This window comes from Lupinus angustifolius, chromosome LG17, assembly GCF_001865875.1.
Source record: "Lupinus angustifolius cultivar Tanjil chromosome LG17, LupAngTanjil_v1.0, whole genome shotgun sequence".
Classification (NCBI taxonomy): Eukaryota; Viridiplantae; Streptophyta; class Magnoliopsida; order Fabales; family Fabaceae; genus Lupinus; species Lupinus angustifolius.
Window position 1 is genome coordinate 10,203,537 of NC_032025.1, and position 25,021 is coordinate 10,228,557.

At 31.9% G+C, this 25,021-nt stretch overlaps 2 protein-coding genes across 6 annotated transcripts; one reads left to right on the forward strand and one right to left on the reverse strand.

The window, feature by feature from the left end:
- LOC109331612 (probable E3 ubiquitin-protein ligase ARI10) lies at positions 10,010 to 13,814 on the forward strand. Of its 5 annotated transcripts, none has more exons than XM_019566217.1 (4): positions 10,010 to 10,126; positions 10,448 to 10,937; positions 11,275 to 12,035; positions 13,106 to 13,814. In XM_019566217.1, the coding sequence occupies exons 2-4, from the start codon at positions 10,551 to 10,553 to the stop codon at positions 13,482 to 13,484; spliced, it is 1,527 nt and encodes a 508-aa protein (XP_019421762.1). In that variant the 5' UTR covers positions 10,010 to 10,126; positions 10,448 to 10,550; the 3' UTR covers positions 13,485 to 13,814. The 5 variants fall into 5 exon arrangements, with proteins under 5 accessions (XP_019421762.1, XP_019421764.1, XP_019421763.1 ...); XM_019566219.1 differs by having other exon boundaries at positions 10,020 to 10,126; positions 10,476 to 10,937; XM_019566218.1 differs by lacking the exon at positions 10,010 to 10,126 and adding an exon at positions 10,133 to 10,248.
- On the reverse strand, positions 15,657 to 17,774 carry LOC109330478. Its single transcript, XM_019564670.1, has 3 exons — positions 17,458 to 17,774; positions 16,443 to 16,631; positions 15,657 to 16,222 (listed from the first exon to the last, which is right to left on the reverse strand). The coding sequence occupies exons 1-3, from the start codon at positions 17,689 to 17,691 to the stop codon at positions 16,139 to 16,141; spliced, it is 507 nt and encodes a 168-aa protein (XP_019420215.1). The 5' UTR covers positions 17,692 to 17,774; the 3' UTR covers positions 15,657 to 16,138.

Consider the following 25,021-nt stretch of genomic DNA (forward strand, 5'->3'; position numbering starts at 1 on the left):
CTAGTAATTGTGCTTAAAAACTAATTTTGTTGTTGAACATCTCACAATGTCGTTAATCCTAAACCCCAATTTAATTTTAACTTAACCCTAAACCTCAAATTGATTTTAAAACTTAATCTCCAAATTGATTTCAAAACCTAATCCCTAAATTGATTTCAAAACTAAATCCCCAAATTAATTTTACCCTAAAATTCTCAAACCAATTTCAAAACCCTTACTCTAAACCTCCAATTTAATTTTACCCTAAAACCTCAAATTAATTTTACCCTAAAAACCCCGAATTAATTTTACCCTAAAAACTCCAAATCAAGTTCACCCTCAAATTCCTAGACCAATTTCCAAACTGTAACCCCCAATTTTTTTTCTTAGCTACTGTTTTGGGTTTTTTTAGTTTTTTTTATTTTTTATTTTTTATTATTTCGTTTATATTTATTTAATTATTTTTTATTTCGTTTTTATTTATGTAATTGATTTTTTTATTCTGTTTTTTTATTTATTTATTTATGTATGCTATTTATTTTATTGGCTTTCACAAATCAATAATAATGTTTATATATACAAGGAAATGCAACATGGAGTTTTTTTTAATTAAATCAATGAGAGGTAATACACTATGGAACTTGTGTCCTGTCATGTTACCTTAAATTGACATTTTCAAAATTAAATCAATAAGGGGTAGTGCACTATGGGACTTATGCCTTGTCGCATTACCCTAAATTGACATTCCCAACAATAACTTAATTAAATCAATTAGAGGTAGTGTATTATGGGATTTCTGCTCTGTCGCGTTACCTTAAATCGACATTTTCTTAATTAAAGCAAGGAGAAGCACTATGGAACTCGTGCCCTATTGCGTTACCCTAAATTGACATTTTCCAAATTAAATCAATAACGGGTAGTGCACTATGGCACTTGTGCCCTGTCGTGTTACCCTAAATTGACATTTTCAAAATAACTTAACTAAATCAATGAGAGGTAGGGCACTATGGGACTTGTGCCCTGTCGCATAATCCTAAATTGACATTCCCAAAATTAACTTAATTAAATCAATGAGAGGTAGTGCACTATGGGACTTGTGCCCTGTCGCGTTACCTTAAATCGACATTTTCTTAATTAAATCAATGAGAGGTAGTGCACTATGGGACTCGTACCCTATCGTGTTACCTTAAATTGACATTTTCCAAATTAAATCAATAACGGGTAGTGCACTATGGAACTTGTGCCCTATAGCGTTACCCTAAATTGACATTTTCAAAATAACTTAATTAAATCAATGAGAGGTAGTGCATTATGAGACTAGTTCTCTTTCGCGTTATCTTAAGTTGACACTTTCAAAATAACTTAACTAAATCAAGGAGAAGTAGTGCATTATGGGACCAGTGCCCTATCGCGTTACCTTATCCTATTTTTTTTTTAAAAAAAAAAATATATCAACCAATCAACCTTTTTTTATTGAAAGAACTACGTAGCTTTGATTTCTCTATTGCAACTAGAGATACATAGGAGCAGTTATTTCCCTGTCAGACACCATAAAATAAAAAAAAATGTTTTTATCTTTCATTATTTTGTTTAATAAATGTGATGGTAAAATTAATGTTTAGAATAAATATCCACAAAACTAATCTAGGTACCGTTTTTATAACGGGCGGCATGAGGTGCCTAATACCTTCCTCATTCGTAACTGACTTCCGAAATCAATTTCTATTTTTGAGAAAATCAACCATATTTTCAAAAATTGATTTTTCGTGTTTTCCCTCTAAAAAACATCAATGGCGACTCTATTGCATTTAATTGCATATTTCTCGTAGCACCCATGAAAGTAGGGTAGCGACAATCATGAACACACTAAACACATTGAAATTGATTGTCATATAACAAGACAACACTTACAAAACAAATTGTTTTATTTACAGCCAATATCTACTCATGAACAGGTTACTAATCTCCTAACTAAAGCTTTAGAACCTATTCCTTTTGGCTACTTGTTGGGCAAGCTGGGAGTAACTAATATTTACTCTCGAGCTTGATCGGGGTAATGCATATATGTTTTGGTTTTGCAGATAGCTTATGGTGCTCAACTAAAACTGACTCATGGAATAATATCCCTGACCGAGGCCTTTGTATCGTGATTGTGTCTTCTTGGTGCAACAAGATAGCTTTGATGCACAACATTTATCTACTTGGCTCATCTCTTTTATGCATTATGCAGCAATGTATCTCATTATCATTAAATTGTATCGCGACTCGATTTTCGGTTGGAAGATTGGCCATGCGACTTAGGAAGAGGTGAACTCGATTTCTACCTCTCCCTATTGATTTGGAGTCGTCATTACATTTTTTGCGGTTAAAGCGTAGAAAACTCTCTAATAAGCTCAATTAGGATAATTTGATCTTTTGAACTTGAGATTCTAAGCTCGGGTGTCGATTATGGATCGAGGAAGGTATTAGCACTATGTCCACCCATATTAAAAAGATACCCTCACTAATCATATGGACTTTTATATCCTTAAAAATTATTTATTTAGAAATTAATTATCACAACAAAATATTTTTAATTTTTTATATTTGTGTCTCACAAGAGTTCATCCTGCTCCTACGTATCCCCTAGTGCAATGGGAAAATCAAGGCTACGTAGTTCTGGTTTGAAAATTGATTGGTTAGTTTGGTTGATTGCTATTGATTTGAAAATGTCGATTTGGTATTGATAAATTTGGCGGAGTTGATTTTATGAATTTTGAAATATTTAGAATATTATTGATAATGAACTAATAGCTTAGAGACGGTGTTGGCCGTAAACTTTTTTCTTATTTTCAGGAAAGTTAGAGACGACTCGAACAATGACCTTATTATAAAAATTCTATCTTTTATTTAAATGATGAAATAATTTTAGATTATATTGGGATTAATAGCTTAGAGACGATGTTAGTCGTAGACCTTCTTCCCATATTTGGAAAAGTTAGAGACGACTCAAACCATGACCTTACTATAAAAATTCCATAAAATTAAGATTCAATTGTTATAAATAATTTATTTATTTTTACTATTAAATTTATATGGTAGATAATTGAAAAAGAAAATAGGGAAATGGGAGAGATAGAATAGTACCTGCAAGGCCCCATGAACTCTAATGAGAAAAGGAAAGTGATGTGTGTGCTCTTCTTTCTTTTTAACAAATACACCTCGTCAAATCTAGCCTTCTACATCTCCTTGAAGATTCACGTGAAATCTAAGTAACCATGCAGAAGAATCTTCCAATATACAAAACGTGGTCATCCTCAAATTGACCACATTGTGGCATTGGGAATGATTTAAAACATTGTTTTTTCACACCAAATGCACAAACTTGTCATTTTGGTTATTCCAATATATAGCACCATTGCAGTAAATTCCATACTCATAAACAGAGTCTTCTTCAGCTGGAAGACTGGTACCAAAACCACTCCAACATGTTGTCTTTGAGTAATATATGTTAATCCCAAAAGTATAGTAAGTATTGTTTTGTGGGCTCAAGATTCCATGAAGGGTAGATGGTAAACTATTCTTTTTGTGCCTGATGAGAATGAGTTTGTAATGAGGTGACTTCCAAGGTTAAAAAGACAAGATAACTTCTTGTTCATCAAGGTTAGGGTATGATGGGGTTGGAAAATCAAGGGCAGGGAACTGTTTAGTAACAGGTTACACACGTAGTAACTGTTTGGTACATAACCTTTGATAAGTAGGATTCCATTGCATGATTGTGCAATGTAAATTTGATGTTGATGAGGCACATTAAGAAAGTGAAAGTCTTGGTATAGAGTCATCAAGGACAGGCACATCTCATGTATATCTCCCCCACATCCAAGGCAACCAATTCAATATTGACCCTAGTGAGCAAAAGCCACGTCAATACGGTGATGGTTGAAATGGTTGCCGGCAAGTTGGAGAAGATGTTATCTTGGTGAGCTTCACATGCCGCTTTTGCATATGAAATGGCCATGCTTAACCTGCTCTGAGCATTATCCTGGGTATTTCATGGCACATTAGGATTCGAAGAAGCAACATGTGGTGTTGTAGAAGGTTACGAGATCTTGGGTTGAATTTAATGAGAGTGTATGAAACCAGACTAAGTAATATGCTTGTGAGTAGTAGGCAGTCACGCCATCCATTCAACCTTCATCGTCATCATAAGGAGTTCTAGTTTGGTTCTCATCCCCAAAATATGCACCAGGGGTGGAGAAAGAACTCTTTGACCCTTGCTTGCTTTTTTCTTTTGTCTCACATTCCCTCCCCTTTCACTTTCTCTTTTTCCTTTTCTTCTCTCTCTCGACGTCTGGCCACCCCCATGCTTTGTAACTTTACCTCTTATTAATAGATTTGTCCAAAATCTTATGCCCGCTTGGTTTCTTTTTCAATGTTATGACTTGGATTCCAACTCTTCCATTTTGAAACTGTTGTGGGTGAAGATAGATGAAGAGGTATGGGATGGTGAGTTCATTGCTTAACCTCTCCTTACCTTGTAACCTGCAAGAATAATGAAAAGAAGTAGGTGACCTCTTTTTCCTCACTTTAATCAAATGTGACTTTTCTCACCCTTATCCTAACTATTTTTTACTAATGAAAAAATGAAATATTGGTTAAAATGACTTTAATTAAAAAGTGAAACGGTATAAATTTAAAACCAAACCGACATTAATAACTTGAAATGAAATTATTGGAGTTGGATAACCACCAGTTATAATTAGAAGATAAAACTAGTCTCAATATAATTACAAATGTTATTTTTTAATTCTCTTGTTGTTTTAATTTTTTTTGTAAATAACTAAGACAAAATTAGATGTTTACACATTGTTATTTAGTCTGAAATAGTATAGTAGAGCTCTTAATCACACGTGATATATTGAGTCACTTGGTTGTTATAATTAGTTGGTTTTCTTACTTATCAAGTAAGGTCGTTATGATTTGCTTCTCATTGTATAAATTCAGGTAACTATTTTCAATCAATCAATGATACAAAATTTATATTCATCTTTACACAATGTTTTCCAATAGATATGTGCAAGCTTAATGGACAGATTGATTAGACAAATTGAACAAAATGACTAAATTTGCATGATTTCTCTACAAAAAATGTTGGCCGATAGTGTCACCTGATAGGGATGTGCGCATGCTTAATGGACAAATGGGTTAGACAAATCGAACAAATTGGCTAAATTTACATGATTTTCTGCAACATGTGGGTCATGCATTGACTCGTGGACATTACTCATATTGCCACATTAACCACAACCACCCTTTACCACTATCAACGCCCCATAATCATCATCACCACCACCCTCCGTCAACCACCCCTCATCACCACTTCCACCATCCTGACACTATCCACTACCATCACAATCATCATCATTTTCCACCACCCATCACCCCATCATTTCCGCTAATATCACCATTGTGATACTCTCCACCACCATCCTCCTCAACATCACCATTGTGATACTCTCCACCACCATCCTCCTCAACATCACCATTGCCACCCTCCACAAATACCACCACCTATCTAATTTGAAGACTAAAATTTTCCAATAATTTATCATACTCAAAAATCTATATTAATAATGATTGACCATCACTTCAACCTATAAATTCATTTGTATTGTATGAAAAAGACACTATTGAGAGAAGTGTCACACTCGAAAGCTAATGAGAGAGGTTAGGCTGGGATGAGAAGGGTAAGGTCGATGGCATACTTTTGTGAATATAGGTGGGGGCAGAAACCCCCTAAATCTTGTTTTCAAATTTATTAAAATATTTTTTACCTTTATACATATATATGTGTAATGTATTTATGTTATTCTTCTATAAATTATAGATAATGGTCCAACTTCTCTTATATATTTGTATATGTTGATAATGTTTATAATACTATGATTTTATTTAAATTCGTAATAATTTTATACTTATAAAATAGATTTTGAGGATCACATATTGCATTTGCCAAACTTTTTAGCAAAAGTCCTAAGATGTGAAGGATTTTTATAAGTTATTTAATACCGATAACATATGTATTTGTATGCAAAAATTCTACCTCATTGATTTCAATAAGCAATATAATAATTTGAGATGTCAATTTCAATATTTTATTATTGATATTATTAGTCAGTCATGTTTGAAAAGTTCTCAATCATCTCTCAATTAAGTGCAACTTTGACAATATAGGAAAAGTGAATACATATTATTTTCTTGATTTAATTATTCATCTTATATTAACTATTATGATTTAGCTAATATACAAAAATCATTTTTAGCAACAAATACAATAAAAAAAAAATTACAAAGATATAATATGAATTTATTGTAGACAACATGTTAATTTATATTGAGAATGAAATAACTTAAAATTTTAACTTTAATTCAATCGTTGAAGGGTTTAAGTATTTAAAAGAACAAGGAGAGACACTTTAAATGAATTTGCATTTTTATTTGATGTCTTTAATTGATAATTATTATTATTTGAAATTAATATGTTATTTTGAAACTGTGAAATAGTCATGTATATTAAATTTTTGTATTCGACTAATTTTAATTATAAGTTGTAATTAAATATTATTATACCCCTAAATCTTATATCAAGATCCACCACTAGTAAAGATTCGCTAATATTTTCTAACTTTAGAAACTAAAATGCATGAATCTAGACCAAATTCTAATGGAACTTCATTATAGGAGTTAAATCATCTCTAGTGCCCAAATCTTGATAATGAATACCATGAATGGTTTAGATCATTATATTTAATTAATGAATTAAATTGAGATTTTTTTTCTAAATACATGCATATTAGTGCTTTGTTTGGATAGTGAGTAGAAAACAAGAGAAGAGAGATGTAAGAAAGAGAGATGAGAGAAAGAGATATATGAGAAATAGAGTAGATTTTTGTGTTGTTTGGTATGAAAGAAAGATAAAAGAAAGAGAAGAGAAAGAAGTAGATATAAATGTTTGAATGACAAAAATATCCTACAATAAAAAAGAATTTGCAAAAATGTCTTATTATTAATTAAAAATTAAGAATTATAACTTTAAAATTTATTACAAATATTATATTATTGGAATTTCAAATTTTAGTTTTTAACACTAATTATGAAGTAAGAAAATGTAAATGAAAAAATAATTATGAAAATTTTATATAAATAAACAATGATATAATATTAAGTAATGAAAATGGTTTTTTAGTAATTTCATCACTTTTCTCACTTTCTCACCATACAAAGAGAGAAAGTTTTTTTTGTGGCTCCCATCCACTTTTTATTTCTCTCCTTCATTCTTCTCTTCAAACCAAACATGAGAAATTCTTTATTTCTCTTCAAACTCTCTTCCCTCTTTCTCTTTCTTTCCTTTCTCTCCTCTACCAAAGAGAGGCTAAATGAATTTCTTTGAGGAACTTTTCAGTTTTTTGTTATATTACTAACTGTATTTCTCCACCACATGGATAAGGAAACTAGAAGTCTAGATAGTGTTTGTGGTTCAAAAGAGTCTCGTTTAATTTTATGGCAGACTCTTGTGACTCTAGTCACTTTGTCCTATATTTAAAGAATACTATCTGTCAGTGTTATAGACCGGTTAATAATTAGATTATGGTATTAAGTCAATGAGTTACTGATTGGATCAGTGGATCAGTTGATTCGGTTTATATTAGAAATTCTAAAAAAATCTATAATATTAGCTAATATTATTTAATAACTCTATATTTCAAATTTTAAAATAGTACCGTACCTAATTAAATAACCAACAAAAATATTTTACTACTATAAAATGTTACAAAGTTGAAAATGTCATCAAACAATATATTTATTATGATTTAATTGCAATAAAAATACAAATAAGTTTAAAATTTAACTAAACAACGAAAGTTTTGCGATAATATAAATTAAGAAATTACAAATAAGTTAAAAGTTTTTTCATCTTAAAATGACATTGATTTGGTTGTTTTTTAAATAAAAAAATTGATTGACTCGGAAAGTCCAACCATCCGATTTAAAAAAATTAGGCTTAAATCGATCAGATCGAACCGAGTCAATCTGATTTCAATGTGAAATTAGTTAAATGAGAGGTTCGAGTCAGTTTGCCGTCTTTATGATTGATAAGTTATGTTTTATAAATCAACTAAACAAAAATTATTAATAAGTTACTAAAATCACAACTGGCAAAGAGAATATGATCTCAATTTCTACTATAGTTAATAATCTCTAACATTAATCATATTTAAGAGAAAAATGTTGTACAATAATAGTTGAGATATTATCCACAAATGTTAGCTAAGTTGTGCACTATCCTATTCAACAACCACATAATTTCATCTCTTATTAAAAACTTTATCTATAAAATGCGACATAGTTTTGTGCTGGAATAATCTCCATTATATTTCATTCTCTACACATACAACTCTTAATTTAGAGTAATAATACGTTCTCATATTAAATCTTCCTAAAATCTTTCGAGAAAGTTTCATATATTACTTGAAAATCAATGATTAATTAATAGAATATTACTTTTATGACATATGTCACTTTTTGTGTGTACGAAAATTAGTGGAAGGATTTAATAAGAAAATATATTATTTTCAGTTAATTTAACAAATTAGGAGTAGGAATTGTTTGTATTATTGGTATTCCAGATGACAAAACTGGCAATATCATGGGCATGATCGAATAGCCCACATTTTTATAGGTATGACATACAAAATCTGTTCATTTCGTCCTGCTCGTTTGCCTATCAACCACGCGGGCATTTCTATTAGGCTATGCGACCGATATGCGTAATTTAAGAAAAAAAATAAGAAAAGTAAAATAAATTATGATATAATGTATTTTTTAATGCCTCAACTACTTTATTTAATTTATTTTATTTTATTTTATTATATAATTTTTTATTTTTAATATTCAATAATGCTCACGGGCCATGCAAGCTCGTTTGCCCATTTCAAAACGTACTTGATAAAAAAATTGTCCATTAAAACAATACAAACATGTCTAATTCTACTTAATTTTTACAAAAGTTACGGGTACGGACAATACGGGAGAGCGATATGTTTTGCCATCTCTAGTGGAAAATGTATGTGGATAATGTAGTTTGATTATATTATCACACGTCTAGTGTAATTTTTTTTGGAAATTATAGAATTAGTGTAACTTTAATGAAAATCGTATATGCTACTTAAGATTTAAGAGAAGTCGTGGACCGAGAATGTGGGTCCTAGGGGAAGTCGTATCTCCCATGCGCTGAGTTCTACTTTATTTTTAAAGTCGTGGTCTTTAAACACGATTTTTAAAAGTTGTATTCCTAAATATGATTTCTATTGTAATTTAATAATAAATTTACTCACTAGTCTAGCAGTTATTACTTTATATGGCAAGCTAGATGTATGGTATAACACCTATTTATTGCCTATTTTTTGTTTTTGTTATAACTTTGACATATATTATTTGTACAAAGACTCTAATACAATATTGTTATATTACATTATATTCATTAGATATTTCTATAAAACAATATAAAATAAAAAATAAATATTGTGTGAGTGTTGAACCATGTACTTCTAGCTTAGCATGTAAAAACAATAACCACTAAACTAGTGAGTAAATTTATTATTAAGTTTCAATAGAAATCATCTTTAATGAACACTTTTAAAGAGTATGACTTTAAAAAATAAAGTGAAACTCGTACATAGAAGGTACGACTCCCCCATGACTCATATTTTTTGTTCACAACTTGCCCCACGACTCACGTTTTTGGTTCACAACTTGCCCCAAGCAAGACTCACATTTTTTATTCACCACTTCCATCAGGACTCATACACGATTTTCATTAAAGTTTCATTAAAAAGTTACACTAGACGTATGATAGCATAGTCATAGTATTCAAGTAAATTTTTCATCTCTACTTGGCATCATACCCCAACTTAAAATGATTGCAATCATTGATAACAAGTCAAACGCGCCAGCAACTCACCACAACTGCTTTTATTACTTTTACGCCATTATTATTATTATCACCACCAGTACCTCAAGATTCCTGCTTTCTCTACCCATTTTCCACATTCTTATTAATCTAAGTGGGGGAAAAAAACCTAAAGAAAAAAAAGCTGTCAAACCAGAGGTATTTTATTTTGTCTTCAGATTAGGGTTTTATTTTATTACAGACAATGTTTCAGAATCACTGCTTAAAATAACAATAATACCAATAAAGTTGAATTCTATCCAGAAAAAGAAGAATCCATGGTATGGAAGCTTCACTTCATTTACCTTATACTTTATATCCTTTCATTTCTCTTGCTTCTGGGTCTGATTTGATTTTTTTTGCAAGCCCAAAAAATGAAAGATTTATCCATTTTCATGCTTTATTGGGGTAAAAGGTTTCATTTTTATTGTGGGGTGGGGCTTGGATTTTGATATTTCTGTTGGGTTTAATTTTTTGAAGTGTAATTTTGTAAGGATTGTGAGTGCAGGTTGCAATTTGACATGGATTCATGGAAGGAATTGATTTGTTGATGTGATTCTCTGGTTGAAAATTTCTGTAAAAAATGGAGAATCAAGCAATTTTAGGTGTTGTTGGAAGAGATGAGGAGGAAGATGAGTTTTGCAGTTGTTGTGAAGATGAGGAAGGTGCGTGGAAAGAAACTCAGGTGGAAGAGTTGGAGGATGAGCTTGATGAATTTTCTGTGAAGTTGTTCTTCAAGGGCTTGTCAATAGGTGGGATTGAAGATTCAATTTCTGGGTTTTCTGGAGTTGGAGTTTTCATGGAAAGACAATCCAGTCTTCCTGTTATTAGAGTGCAGAAAAAACTTGATTTTTATGCCGAGGAGCCACTAGTTGACTACTTGGCTCTCATGGACGGTTTGCTGGAAGCTACACAGAACAAGATGCGCCGGGTCTATGCTTTTACAGATTCCGAGTTGTTGCACAATCAGGTTAACATTTCAGATCTTGATCTTAATATCTTTTGTTCTATGACCTTTACATGAATCTATAATGATTCAAGTGAACACTAGGACATAAAAATTAGTATATTTAGTTGTAGTGGTATTTTATCAATTATCATTTAGCAGCATGCATGTTGAAGTTTTTCTTTGACCATTTAAATATCAACTGATAACATTTCGTAAATTGGTTATGACAATACATTAGTTTAGATCTCTTTGAAATGTGGAAATATCCTTTAATAATTCATTGATGTATGTTTGTGCATGTCTTCCCATGTGACCTCCTTTTAACTGTGATTTTGTTGAAATGTGAATATTTGTACAGATAACAGGCATGGAAAATCTTGAGGTGCCACTTTTGATGGCACTGAGAGAAAGGATTCTGGAACTTGCCAATAATTTTGAAGTTTTTTTGCTGAATCTTGTTCCGAGTATAGATCTAGAGCAGGCATTGCAATTAGCCAAAGTAGCAATTGGACTTGTCACTTTTCCTGTAAATGGCAAGATATTACTTGAAAGTTGTTCTATTTGTTGTGAGGACAAGCCATTGCCAATTATGATCACCATGAAATGCTCACACAAGTTCTGTTCACATTGCTTGAGGACCTATGCCGATGGAAAAGTGCAATCTTGTCAAGTCCCTATAAGATGTCCACAACCAGGATGCAAATATTGCATCTCTGTTTCAGAGTGCAGGTATTTCCTTCCATTTACTTCCTTCGAGTCTTTGGAGAAAGCTCTTACAGAAGCAAATCTTCTCCATTCAGATAGAATTTACTGTCCATTTCCAAATTGCTCTGTTCTCCTTGATCCTCGTGAATGTTTATCAGCTAGGGCTAGTTCATCTAGTCAGTCAGACAATTCTTGTGTTGAGTGCCCCGTTTGTCAGAGGTTTATCTGTCTGGACTGTAAAGTTCCATGGCATTCTTCTATGAGATGTGAAGAATTTCAGAATCTGCCAGAGGAGGAGAGAGATGCTACTGACATTACTTTGCACCATCTTGCTCAGAATAAAAGGTGGAAGCGTTGTCAGCAATGCCGTCGAATGATTGAGCTTACTCATGGTTGTTACCACATGACATGCTGGTAAGTTAACTCTGCATTTTATTTGGAAAATGAAGAAATATTGATTAATCTATAAATTTCAGTATAGAGTTTATTGTTGCATATATGAATTGCAGATGTGAATCTCACGTAGGTGTGGGCACTCACTGCATATATTGAAAGTGGAACAGTGTAGCTTGTAATAGTTTACCTGAATAGGTGTTTATTTAGAGAGCTCAATTATAAGTTTAAGTTCAACTCATTTAGTTCATTAACCAAGTCCATTGAGCTAATTAATGAATCTAGCCTCAAACTATTTTCGAATGTCGAGTAGGTTTAGTTGATTGTCATCCCTAAACCCAACGATAAAATGAACAGAACTCAGAGTTAAAGGTAATAGATTATATAGAATTTCATGACTTGAAAAAGGTAGAGCGCAGAGCAGAGTTTCGCCGTACATTTGTATAAGGTTTACATGTATTTTCTAGTGAATGATAAAAGATAAATAACATGCATTGTGACTCTATGCTTCAAAGTTCTAAGTTTTAAATTTCAGACTTGTTGAATTCCATGTCCCTAAAATGAAATGAAATTGCTGAAGAGTGACTATACGAATGTAGGTGCACTATGGTTGATATGATTAAGATATGCAGACGTAATATTTGCAGGCTGGCTGAAATTTAAGAAAGATTGTAAAGTATCTAAGCTTCTGAGAATGATTAGGGATGTAAGACTCTATTAGGGCTAGGGTTATGTATGGTCAATATGAAAAAACTATTTCTAAGTTTTAGTTTGTGACTGCAAAGAGATAAGTTGAAATTGTAGAGCTTTTCCTGTGGTTCTAAGCAGTACTGCTCTACTGCCATTCAAAATTCTGTTAGGATTTTGAGGCCAATTTCCAGGAAAGAATGGAATTAATTCGTAATATTTTTGGATAGAAAAGAAGAAAATATTAATTATTTTTATCCAATTTCAATGCATTTACATATGTTTGATACTTTGCTCAAGCCCAATTTGAAATGGTCACGATTATATTTGTTAGCTACAATTCATTGTAGTTTTTCTTTCATTCAACGTATGCTGTTCTTAATTATTTTGTCTCTTAATTTCAGGTGTGGTCATGAGTTTTGTTATTCTTGTGGAGCGGAATACAGGGATGGTCAACAGACATGTCATTGCGCATTTTGGGATGAAGAGAACTCTGAAGACTCGCTCTCATACTCTCTCCAAGAATCAGAACAATGGGCGTGGGAGACTTTCAATTCTGTCCCCATGCTCATGGATGCATACTCAGACCAAGAACGATCACAGCTTGCACTTATTCAAAGGTTTCTAGATGGTGGTTTTAGTCTTAGTGACCATCACCCTTATGAATCTCCTCCCCGCTACACAGACTCCTATATGGACGCTATGAAGGATTTACATCAGCTTCCATGGCTTGAGAGATTTGCGTCTGTGATAAGTGATGACTATGAAGATTATATTCAATGACATTACCTGATAAGTCCCTTTACTTCAATCCCAACAAAGCCTTGAAGGATGCCGAAAGAATTTCTCACTATTAGCTTTTCAAGAGGTATAGAAGAAATTGTGGCCTGCCTATCCTTCATATATGTGTTCTTTGCTAGGACATTTTTACTTAAGGTCCTTGGATATATAACATGGTGAAGTATCTGTTCATGATTATTCTAGTTAATACAAGTTGAAAAAAAAGAAACTAAAGCAGTGTATCTCTGGACGCCTTCAAACTTGGCAAATGTTGAAATTCTAGCATACATAATATAGATCACAATGCTATATGATTGTCCGATTCATTTTTCAGGTCCGCGACCTTTTCTTATTGGCTTTGTAGGCAATGTAGTAACTTCTGGAAATAATATTGGATCTGTGATAGCAATAGATTTAGATGGATGATGCAGAGCATAATCTATTACATTTGTGAGTTGGTAGCTTTTTTGTAAATCAGTTAGAGGCATGATACTGGATAATTTCGGTCTTAGGCAATGGATATTGTGGACAGAGATGAGCTCTACTCCTTCATATATACCTTCTCTTCATAGTTATTTGCATCTGTGATATCCATGCCTTGAGGGATTGACACTATGCAGCCTCTGTCCTGTGTATTAGGGAAGTTATAGTTAATTACATATTTTGTAAGCCTTACTCTAACTCATGTGCCAATTCAATTGGCTTGTTAGAGTCCACATTCTGTCACTAACTCAAGGTATAAAATACATATCAATTTCAAATTAACATTCTGTCATAATCAGCAACCTAGTTAAGATCCCTGTTTTGAAGAATTGGATAGTATGACTTTCGGAGTCTGTTTGCGAGTTGGTTATTGGAGGTCAATAGAGGAGGAAAATGATATCGGAGTCATAAAATATATTTGTGAGATGACTTAAACATTTAAAACATGCATATCGTCTGTATGGTTAATCCCTTATTTGTTCATACATTCAAATGTCTCCCTATTTTTAAGCCTAGCTATTTTTCCCGTGCTGCATGGGACTTAAACCTTATGGTGATGTTAGGATACAAGGTGCTACCTTTGCTTGATCATACAAATTGATCTTTATTATCATTGAATTTAATGATAAAAATAGTGGTTGAGACTATAAATGGAAAAAAAATCGGATAAAAATGTATAATGTATGTCAAACTTGCTCTCTTTATCTTGCCCAAATTCCAACTCCAACCAACCTCCACCCATCACATTTTCCAGCAATCATTGCACCCCGCCATCTTCCTTCTCCACCACCAACCTCTTTCCAACTTAGTATCTTGGAATTGGATTCAAATGGAGACTGGACCAATCCTTCGAATTCCATTCAAGAACCATCTCATAAAACGCATCATTCAAGAAGCTGTCTAGTATATTTTTTATCAAACGAAGTGATTTTAATTGAAAACGATGAAACCTAGTACAAGTAAGAAAGAGACATAAAAGATGAACAAGAGCATTATGGCATGAAGGAAAAGTGAATTCCAGTTAAAGCATTAATGGAAGAAGAGGAATCAATATTTGGAAACAAAGGGCAACAGACTAAGTTCTAGCACGGTAGCACCAAATGGTGGCACTGAGATGGAGCAGGGCAACGATAGTAAGGTGTGGCTGAAATAGTGAGAGGGTGGTGGTTAGGGTGATATAATTATAGGCATATATTAGAGATGGGTCAAAAAAAGAATTTTTATCATTATAAATTATTGAGTATCATACCTCAAACTTAACTTGAAAAATCAAAGACAGCCTATCAAAAAATAACTTGTATCCGTCACCTCATACCTTACTATGACTATAACAACTGATCTGTCAACAGTAGAACTTGTGGAACAAAAAAGTGGAACTTGAATTTTTAGTCATTATAGTGAACACAGAATACATTTAAAGAATCAAATGATAGAAAACTTGTTTTTTAGTAAGACTACCATCCAGTATTAAGTGTGACCATGGAAGTGGCAAGCCACTAGTGAGTATGAAAAATGAAATCAAACATAAGAAGCAAGGTTTTAGATTGTAATTATGGTCGCAGTTAAAATGTGTTTATCATAATTACAAAAAAAAATACAATTGATAGGAGGCAACGAAAACATAATGCAATCTTAATTGTGGTCATGGACTGTAATTTAAAACCTTGACAAAAGGATAATATTATTCTTAACAAATTAACTACCATTGTTTATGTAGAGCTTCATTATAAAATGTACAAACAAACCAATCAATAGAATACTTAGGACCATGTTTCCCATGTCAAACCCGCCATCTATCTGTACCTACATTTTTTAGTACAACTTCAGAAAATGCAATTGAGAGCCTTGAAATGTCTAAAACTTCAGAAAATGCCTTTTGGTATTTCCACCTTTGCTCTGATGAGTGTACACCACTATGCATACTTATATCAAAGAGTACAATAAAGAGCATATTACATAAACATATGCATGCTATCTGTCCATTTGATGATTCACAGTTTTCTAGTGTAATATTCCATGGATGAAATGAAGTAATGGAGGGAGTCATTCATGCCTTGCCAACACAAAAAATCCCCACAACAGAACACACATTGTAAATTATTTGTATGAAGCATTGAAAGAAAGAGAAAAACACATAAGGAATGGACAAGACAGTTAAGCTTGAGATAGTTGCATCACTTAGAACCATGTTTACTATACTCCTCAACTCTGGTAGTAGCATCCATCAGAACATCAATTGTCCAATCCTTTATGTCCTCCTGTATATAGCATGTGAGGAACCATCAGCCATAAACACCTTTGATTTTCTATATTTGAATTAGGGAATGAAGAACATGCCAGGAAAATAAAACTAACATAAACAGAGTAATAAGATTCACTGAATGCAGAGTTTGAAACTCAGTAAAATGTGGTAAAATAGCAATAGCAATGCACATATCAATAAAGACAATAAAAAAGCATATAGTGTGAGTGTGTTACCAGATGCAAGGGTTCTCCAGTTCTTATTCTTGCATTAGGGCGGGCAAGCATAGACTCATATGGAGTTCTAGGCCTGAGTTCTCGAACCTTCTCCCACTCCTCACGAGAGAGCATTCTCACACTGCCTTGACCATCAGGAGCTTTCATCATCTTTCGTTCCAGTAACTCTTGGGATCTCGATTCGTCAAACTGACATGCACCAATTAATTACATATGCTTGTTATGAAGTGAGCAAGTAAAAGTATATCTACCATTGCTTTAATCCAAAATGCTTCAAAATCTAAACCCACTAAATAATTTAAGAGTTGACACACCTACAAGCGGCGTTAGAAGATTTTCATTGAGCAAGCCAAGAAAGAACAATACTTTATTTTAGAGGTCAACTTAAAAAGTTTATATATATATATTTGCAAAAGGTTATGTGAAAAACTAAACATTTGAAAATTTTGGAGTAGCCATAATGTAATACCCTCTGCCCCTCGATACACCTCTGCTTAATAACTTTTATAATAAAACGTTTATTTAGTCTTCTAAAGATACAATCGCTACAAAGTTAGTCATCCAAAGAATAAGACTATCAAATAAGTCAGGAAAGTTCAAAATGGTGATAACAAGTCCTTCCATGGACTTATTTGATGGTCATGTGAATCGTTTAGGGTCTGTTTGTGAATTGAGTTTTGGAGGAAAAGGAAGGTAAAAAAAAAAAAAGGCTTTAGAGTCATCTCACAAGTGTATTCATGGCCCTCAACTCAAGACTTCCCTTTATCTTCATTCTCCTCCAAAATTCAACTCGCAAACAGACCCTTAGAGACTAAAATTTACACTTGCCCTTTAAATTTTCAAGAACTTATTGGGTGGTCATCTCCTATTTCCATGGTCCAATATACCATTCATTGTACTAGGTTCGGTTAAGTGCAGTTGGTAAAATGATCAAACACGTAGTATGCAACAATGAGACCAAGTATAATTATACTACAAATTGCAATGATGAAAGAGTAAATAGAAAGGAGAATACAGTCATGAGAAGCTTGGCAAAAACAGCAACACCAACAGCAAAAACGACCATAGGAAAAGTGACAGTATCCAAGTAAGACATGGATTCAGGAACAGTAACGATGAACTGGTCCTTACTCTTCGGCTTCCTCATTTTCCTCTTCTTATCCAATTCCAACACTTTTCGCTTCAAAGTTTCTGAAGGGACATCACCACCACGAAGCGTATGCAACAATCTTTGCCTAACTATGTTCATTGTTCTTCATCTACCAGATCAAACCCTGTTACTCATTTTATGTTTGGTGCTTATTTCATAAAATAAATAAAACAAGTTCATGTTATAACTATGAAATGACAATATCGCCCTTCATTCTTCGTGCTCAGTCATGTTAGTAACTTACTAAACGTATTGGGCCTAGTAAACCCAGCCCACATCACTATAAGTCCCAAGGGAGAAACAATAAATAGGGAAAAGATTATTGAATAAGTGTAATAATATTTATGTATTGTATAAAAATTTATACACAGTGGGTACATTATTCACCACCGGTTGGTATCAATTTTTGAAGAATTAATTATAATTAAAAATGAGTGATAGATAATAACTAAAAATATATAAAACTTTGACATTGTAATTTAATATATATTTTTCTCGTGTTGAATGAATATAATATTTATATGTACGCTTTCAGTGCAAAGATTTATATAAAATCAATATATCGTTCATCATTGATTTATATTATTTTTTTTAAAGAGACAAAAATTGAAAATGAATAATAAATGATAGATTACATTGTAAAAAACTTTAACAATGTTAATGAATATATCCTTGTCTGATTGTTCTATTCTACATAATGGTAGAATTAACTTTCTTAGTGATGTTTTCTTTCTATTAGCATTACTCAAACCCGGATTCTTACATAAGATGAGGCACAAATGTATCACATCCTAAGCCAACCATACTTTAGTTATGTCATTAGTAAATTCCTAATTATATATAGGTATTTAATATATATATATATATATATAGATACATAAATTCCTAATTCATAAATTTACACACACATTAACTATTATATCTCTATAATGTTTGTATCTCAATATGCACTAATTAGATTCTGATATGAACTAAAGCTACAAAAGTAGGCCATCATTTTTTTATCATTGATCATTACATAGTGATAGTACAATAGTTTTGTTAGGCTTGTATTTGAGGAATCTGATATTGATATGTCACTCTTTAACTAATTCATAAATTTACACATTATACTATTATATCTCTATAATGTTTGTCCCTCAATATTTATTAATTAAATTTTGATATGAACTAAAATTACAAAACTAGGCCATCAAAGTTTTTGATCATTACATAATAATAGCATAAAAGTTTTGTCAGACAATGGGCAAATTCACTTGTATGGTGCACCGTGACCAAAAAATTACGGTCTTAATGTACCTTTTATAAAAATTACTAAAGTGATATACATTTCATAAAATCAGTTATTGTACTGTTGATTTACTTTTTTTCTCTCCCCCTAAATCGGCAACAGAAGAAGTTTGTTTTTTATAATTTTTTTCTATCTGCCCCTAAATCAGCAATAAGAAGAATTTTTCATTTTTTTATTTTTTTTCTCTCCCCCTAAATCGCCAATGGGGGAGTTTTTTTTTTCTTTTTCTCTGTCCCCCCTAAATCGGCAATAGGGAGAATTTTTAATTTTTTAATTTTTTCTCTCCCTAAACCGACTATTGGCGGGAGTTTTCTTGGTCAATTTTTTTATGGTATAAGAATTGGCAACATGATAGGAGTTTATGTTTGTTATTTGTTTGAATTTTTTCGGCGAGCCCTAACCCTATATATACCCCACAAACCATACTATCTTTACACAAACATTTCTCTACTCTCTAACAGACTGAACTTTCTTTCAAGTCAGATTTCATTCACCAATTTTAGAGGTTAGTATATCATTCAATTACTACATTTTATCTCATTCTTCTAAATTTATATGTTTTAATGTTATTAATTGTGACATATATTGTTAGTGATTTTAGTGATGAAGAAGAGATTGAAATGTGTAGTGATGAGGAGGAGGTTAATCTCGTAGTATGACATATACTACTACATCATCATTTTTCTTGAACACAAATTCTGAAGCTGATCATGATTTTGGACATACAATTGATTTAACAAATATTATTGATAATGATTTATTTATTGGCATGCAATTTGAATATAAAGAAGTCGCAATAAATGCAATTAGAGAATTTCATATCAAAAATTCGTTCGACTATGTTGTTGCAGAGTCTAGATCAGACAGATATATTGCCAAATTTAAACATTTTGGTGTAGGATGTGAGTGGCGAATTCGTGCTTCTTATAACGTTAAGCGCGATTATTGAGCGATTATGAAAATTAGTGGAACATACACTTGTGTATCTATGTTAGTTTTCCAAGATCATAGTAAATTAAATTCATCATTCATTTCAGACCTTGTTGATAATTTGGTATCTGCAGATCCGAGTATACTAGTTAAGGCGTGAAGGAGGTTGTTAGTCACTTTGGTTATACAATCACGTATTGAAAGGCGTGGACTGCAAAACAAATAGCATTGGCCAAAATTTATGGTGATTGGGAAGGATCATACAATGAGTTATCACGTTGAATGAATGCTCTACAATATTTTTCTCCTGGCACAATTGTAAAATATGAAGCACGTCACCAAATTGTAGATAGCATGAAAGACCCTAGTCGAATCATTCTGGATAAAATATTTTGGCTTTCAAACCATGTGTTGAAGGGTTTGCATATTGTAAACCAATCTTACAAGTGAATGAGACATTTTTTACTTGGGAAATATACTAGAACATTGCTAATAGCAAGTTCATAAGATAGAAACAAATGTGTATTTCCAGTTGTCTTTGCCATTGTTGAAGGAGAGACGAAAGAAACTTGAGAGTGGTTCTTTTACAATCATAAGACTTATGTTACCCCTCAACCAAACCTGTGTATCATATCAGACAGAGAGACATGTTTATTAGCTGCACTCTGGAGTGAGCTGACAGGATGGTCTAGTGTAGAATCAGTTTATTGTATTCCAAGATTCTGATATGAAAGACAAAGTTGTAGAAATGAATATGTACTATTTATATTTTTGAAATTTAGAAAAAAATTTATATTATGGATATTAATATGTTTGTATTTATTTTCTAGGTTATGAGTTATGCGATCACAGTTCTAGCGAATGCTGAATTTGTTGCGTCTAAAAAATCTGAGGGTTGGAGCATGGTTGAACCATATTCCAAAAGAGAAATGAAGTCAGGCATACGATGAAGGGAGACGATATGACCATATGACTACTAATCTTGCAGAATGCATTAATGATGTTCTGAAATGATCTAGAGCTTTCCCTATCACTGCCCTTGTGAAAGCAACATAATACAAGCTAAATGAATGATTCAATGAACATCGAAATGAAGCTTCTAACATGATTATGACCGGGCATGTATATTGCGAAGAGTTAACAAAGGTAATTAAATAAAATCAACGTAAATCTACATATCAATTGGTTCGTAATTTTTCACGAGAGACTGAAGTCTCTGAAGTTGAAGTTGTATTAGATTTGGTGGTCGGCAAGTGAGGCTGTAATAGTGAAACTTGCCAACAATTGGTGTGACTGTGGAGAATTTCAATCATTAAGATTGTCATGCTCTCATGCTATTGCAACATGCACTTCTTTGAATTTAGACTGCAACCAATTTATCTCATCAATTTATCAGCTAGATAATCTTCAGAAGGTCTATGGATATGAGTTTCAACCAATTGGTAATGAAGAATAATGGTCTCCTTATTCAGGTCCAACATTCATTCCCAAGCCTATTATGCGTAGGAAAAGAAGTAGAAGACCAAAGACTGCACACATTCACAATGAGATGGATGAAGTTCAAGGTGAACAACTTAAAAAATGTGGATGGTGTAGACCGATGGACATAGCAGGAAGACATATCCATTGCGATCTAGAGAACTGAGGGATAGTTTTAGGCAACATTCCTAAGAGTAGTTTATATTTTAATCCTTACTTTTACAATATAATTCTATTGACCTATAACATCTTCTCTCAATTGTGTGTAGTGAAGATACTTAATATATTATAACTAAATATACTATAATATATATACTATAACTAAATATACTATACAATATATATACTATAACTATATATTATAACTAAAGATATTATAAAATATATACTTTAACTAATTGTTATAACTATGCATTAACATGAATGCATTATAACTATGCATTAACAGTACAATATATATACGTGTGAATGAATGAATAGAAAGAAAAATTGTGGTCAAAGTCATTCATGTAAAAGAGTGAATGCAGAGAAAGAAAAAGCTAATACAAACAAAGAGTGAATGACAATGTATGCAAAGTGGTGTGATGGTGAGATTTCATCATTGGATGACCATAATAACTAAAATGATTGGAGTAATACTATAAAGGATTTAATGCAACCTCTAATAACTAAAATGATTGGAGTAATACTATAAAGGATGATTACAATGATATGCTAATGATATCATTCTATGCAACATTGTCCACCGTTCATGAACTTGGACGAGCTTCATTAGAAATGGGTTCGTATTCTATAATGTTTATACCTCAATATTCACTAATTAGATTCTGGTATGAATTAAAGCTATAAAATTAGCTCATCAATTTGTTATCATTACATAGTGATAGTGTAGGAGTTTTGTCAGACTTATAGTTCAGGAGTCTGATTTTGATGAGTCATTTTTTACTTAATTTATAAATTTGAACATACATATCACTGTTATATTTATATCTATACTATATATAAAGTCAAAACTATAAATAACTATCATGACATAATTTTTCATATTCCAAAACTACTATTTTCTAACTCCTCCAATAATAAAAAATCATAAACTTCTAAATATTAATTTTATTTTTTCCACAATATATCATTAATTTTTCACATATTTTCTATATTTGATTAATCTTCTTACATTTTTTGTCTCAATTACGTTTCTATATAACATTTTTATATCAAATTAAGAATTTCTTGCCTATCGACACGCTAATATTTATAATATTTGTACTTAAATATTCACTAATTAGATTCTGATATGAACTAAAGCTACAAAAATATGCCATCAATTATTTACCATTACATACTAATAGTACATAAGTTTTGTGAGACTCATATTTAAGAGTCTGATTTTGATGTGTCACTCTTTATCCAACATATACTCCACTTAATTTCCAACAACACATGTACTACTACTACTTATATCTTATATTGGATTGGACACTAGTCCTACTCATACAGCTCTTGCCCCTCTCCAAACACCTAATTTCTAGCATCCAATCTAAGCAATTAAGGAATTCTACCAACACTATGGAAGTAAGGTATCATGTCAAATACCAAAGCCCCACAAAAACATGAGATATACACTATATAGTATGAACAGCGATGTTATATGTATAGTTCTTAAAGGTCGACATTTCATTTATATAGATAGTTCTACTTAAAACTTAATAACTATTAATATATATTTAAGTGGTGAAAAAAAAACCTTTACATTATTACTAAATAACTACTGAACTCTTATAAATTATTGAGTTTAAAGTAATCACACTTATATTGGCACCTTTTAAATAAAAGCTTTTACTTGTTAATTTTATATAAAAATTTAAGCATGTAATGATGCGAACTTGTAGAGTGGTTTGTGTTTTGTCCGATCGTTCTTGCCTGGAAGTATAGGAATGCGAACTTGTATATTTGTGTCACGGTTCTATGATAAATATGAGGCAAAAAGTATATGAATGTGTATAGTTTAATGTAAAGCATAGTTTGTATATATTTTTATTTTTATGTTTGGATAAAAGAGAATGGATAAGAATGAATGAGAAGGAGCCACAAACAAAGTAGTTTGATAAGCTAATAAGGTTCGTCACAAGGAATGATCTTTGTTAAGAACAAGGTTAAGGCGCCGCACCAATGGTGATAAGCCTATGAACGTCACAAAAACTAGTTTTGATAAGTTCTAAGTTAGGAGCAAAACTCAACTAAAGAGGAATTAATCCAAACAAATTTCAACTTGTTATTTCTCAATGTAATTTGGTTACATATATGGTTATGTCTAGCCAATATGGCTCCACAAAATAAGCTACAAAATTAAAACATTAAACATGTCTAACTCTTACGCATAAGCCATAAGGGTTGTCTTGGTTCAATGATTCCCTAAAAGGAAATAATAGCTTACAATTTCACAAGGCAAGAATCACCATGACTTCTAGATTTGAAATGAATACCACGAATATCGACTCTAAATAAGACAATTAGTTGTATTTTCTTTAATTTTTTATCCTCATGGGCAAACTTGAGTTATATGCCCATGTCTAGATTCATTGTTTATCCTCAAGGCAAGTTACATGCCAAATCCATATATGGAATGTGGTAATATCATGTATTTTAATTTCTCACCACTTGCCTTAATTGTATTCAAGTCACAATCTCTTGTAATTGAATTAAATCATGCATCTTCTTAGAAAGAAAGTTACCACACGACTTGATCTCTTTCTGGAAAGAAATAATTCCATACATTTCTTACAAGAGGCTGTAACCCCTAAGAATTACAAAAATTTATTAAAAATAATAAAAATAACTTAAATTATATGGAAAACAAAAAACCCGCACTTTATTAAATATAACTCAACAATGTATCCCCATTTGGCCCACATCATGTAACTTCACCATAATTTGTTATATATGTTTGTATTTATTATTTCTTTTAATTTATTGATGTCAACGAATTGATTTGTTATCTGCAAAGAATATGTTGTTTAAGAGAATTTTTTAAATAGTTGGTTTTGGTTAATATTAAAAATTATGATAAAATGTCTAATAAATCATGGAGTTGTTAAAATCTCAACCATTGATTTGTGGATTGGCTATAATTTCCCCCACACCATGATCTAAAATGCAGCTCTCCTTACTTTAGATAAGCTAAACAAGCTCTTTAAGATATTATTTTTTAATAACACAATATTCTATCCAATTCGTGGAAATCAAACATTGAAATACCTAAGTTAAAGCATCTCCTAATATGCAATTTTCTTGAATTACATCATGAGTTCTACAATGCCACTTCATTATTTTTTTACTTTATGCAATTTAAGACCTCTCCATTTCAACTATGCAACCTTTTAAAATTTCATCAAATAAATAAAAAATAGTTAAATTTGGTTTTGGCTGTGAAATTATTAAATAAATCTAATCAACTGTATGATTAAATTTGTGAAAATCTTTTTATTTTGTGTAACAATTGTGTTTCTATACAACCGTTGCATTCACCTCAATACACCGTGCGATTCTTATATAATAGTTGCACAAAGTTCTTCACAACTTTGTGCATCTTAGAGGTGCTCATATACAACAATTGCAGAGTGTAACTATGCACTTAATGCAACCTCTATTAACTAAAATGATTGGAGTAATGCTCTAAAGGATGATGACAATGAACAAGGATTCTCTCAACTATAATAGAAATATAGAATA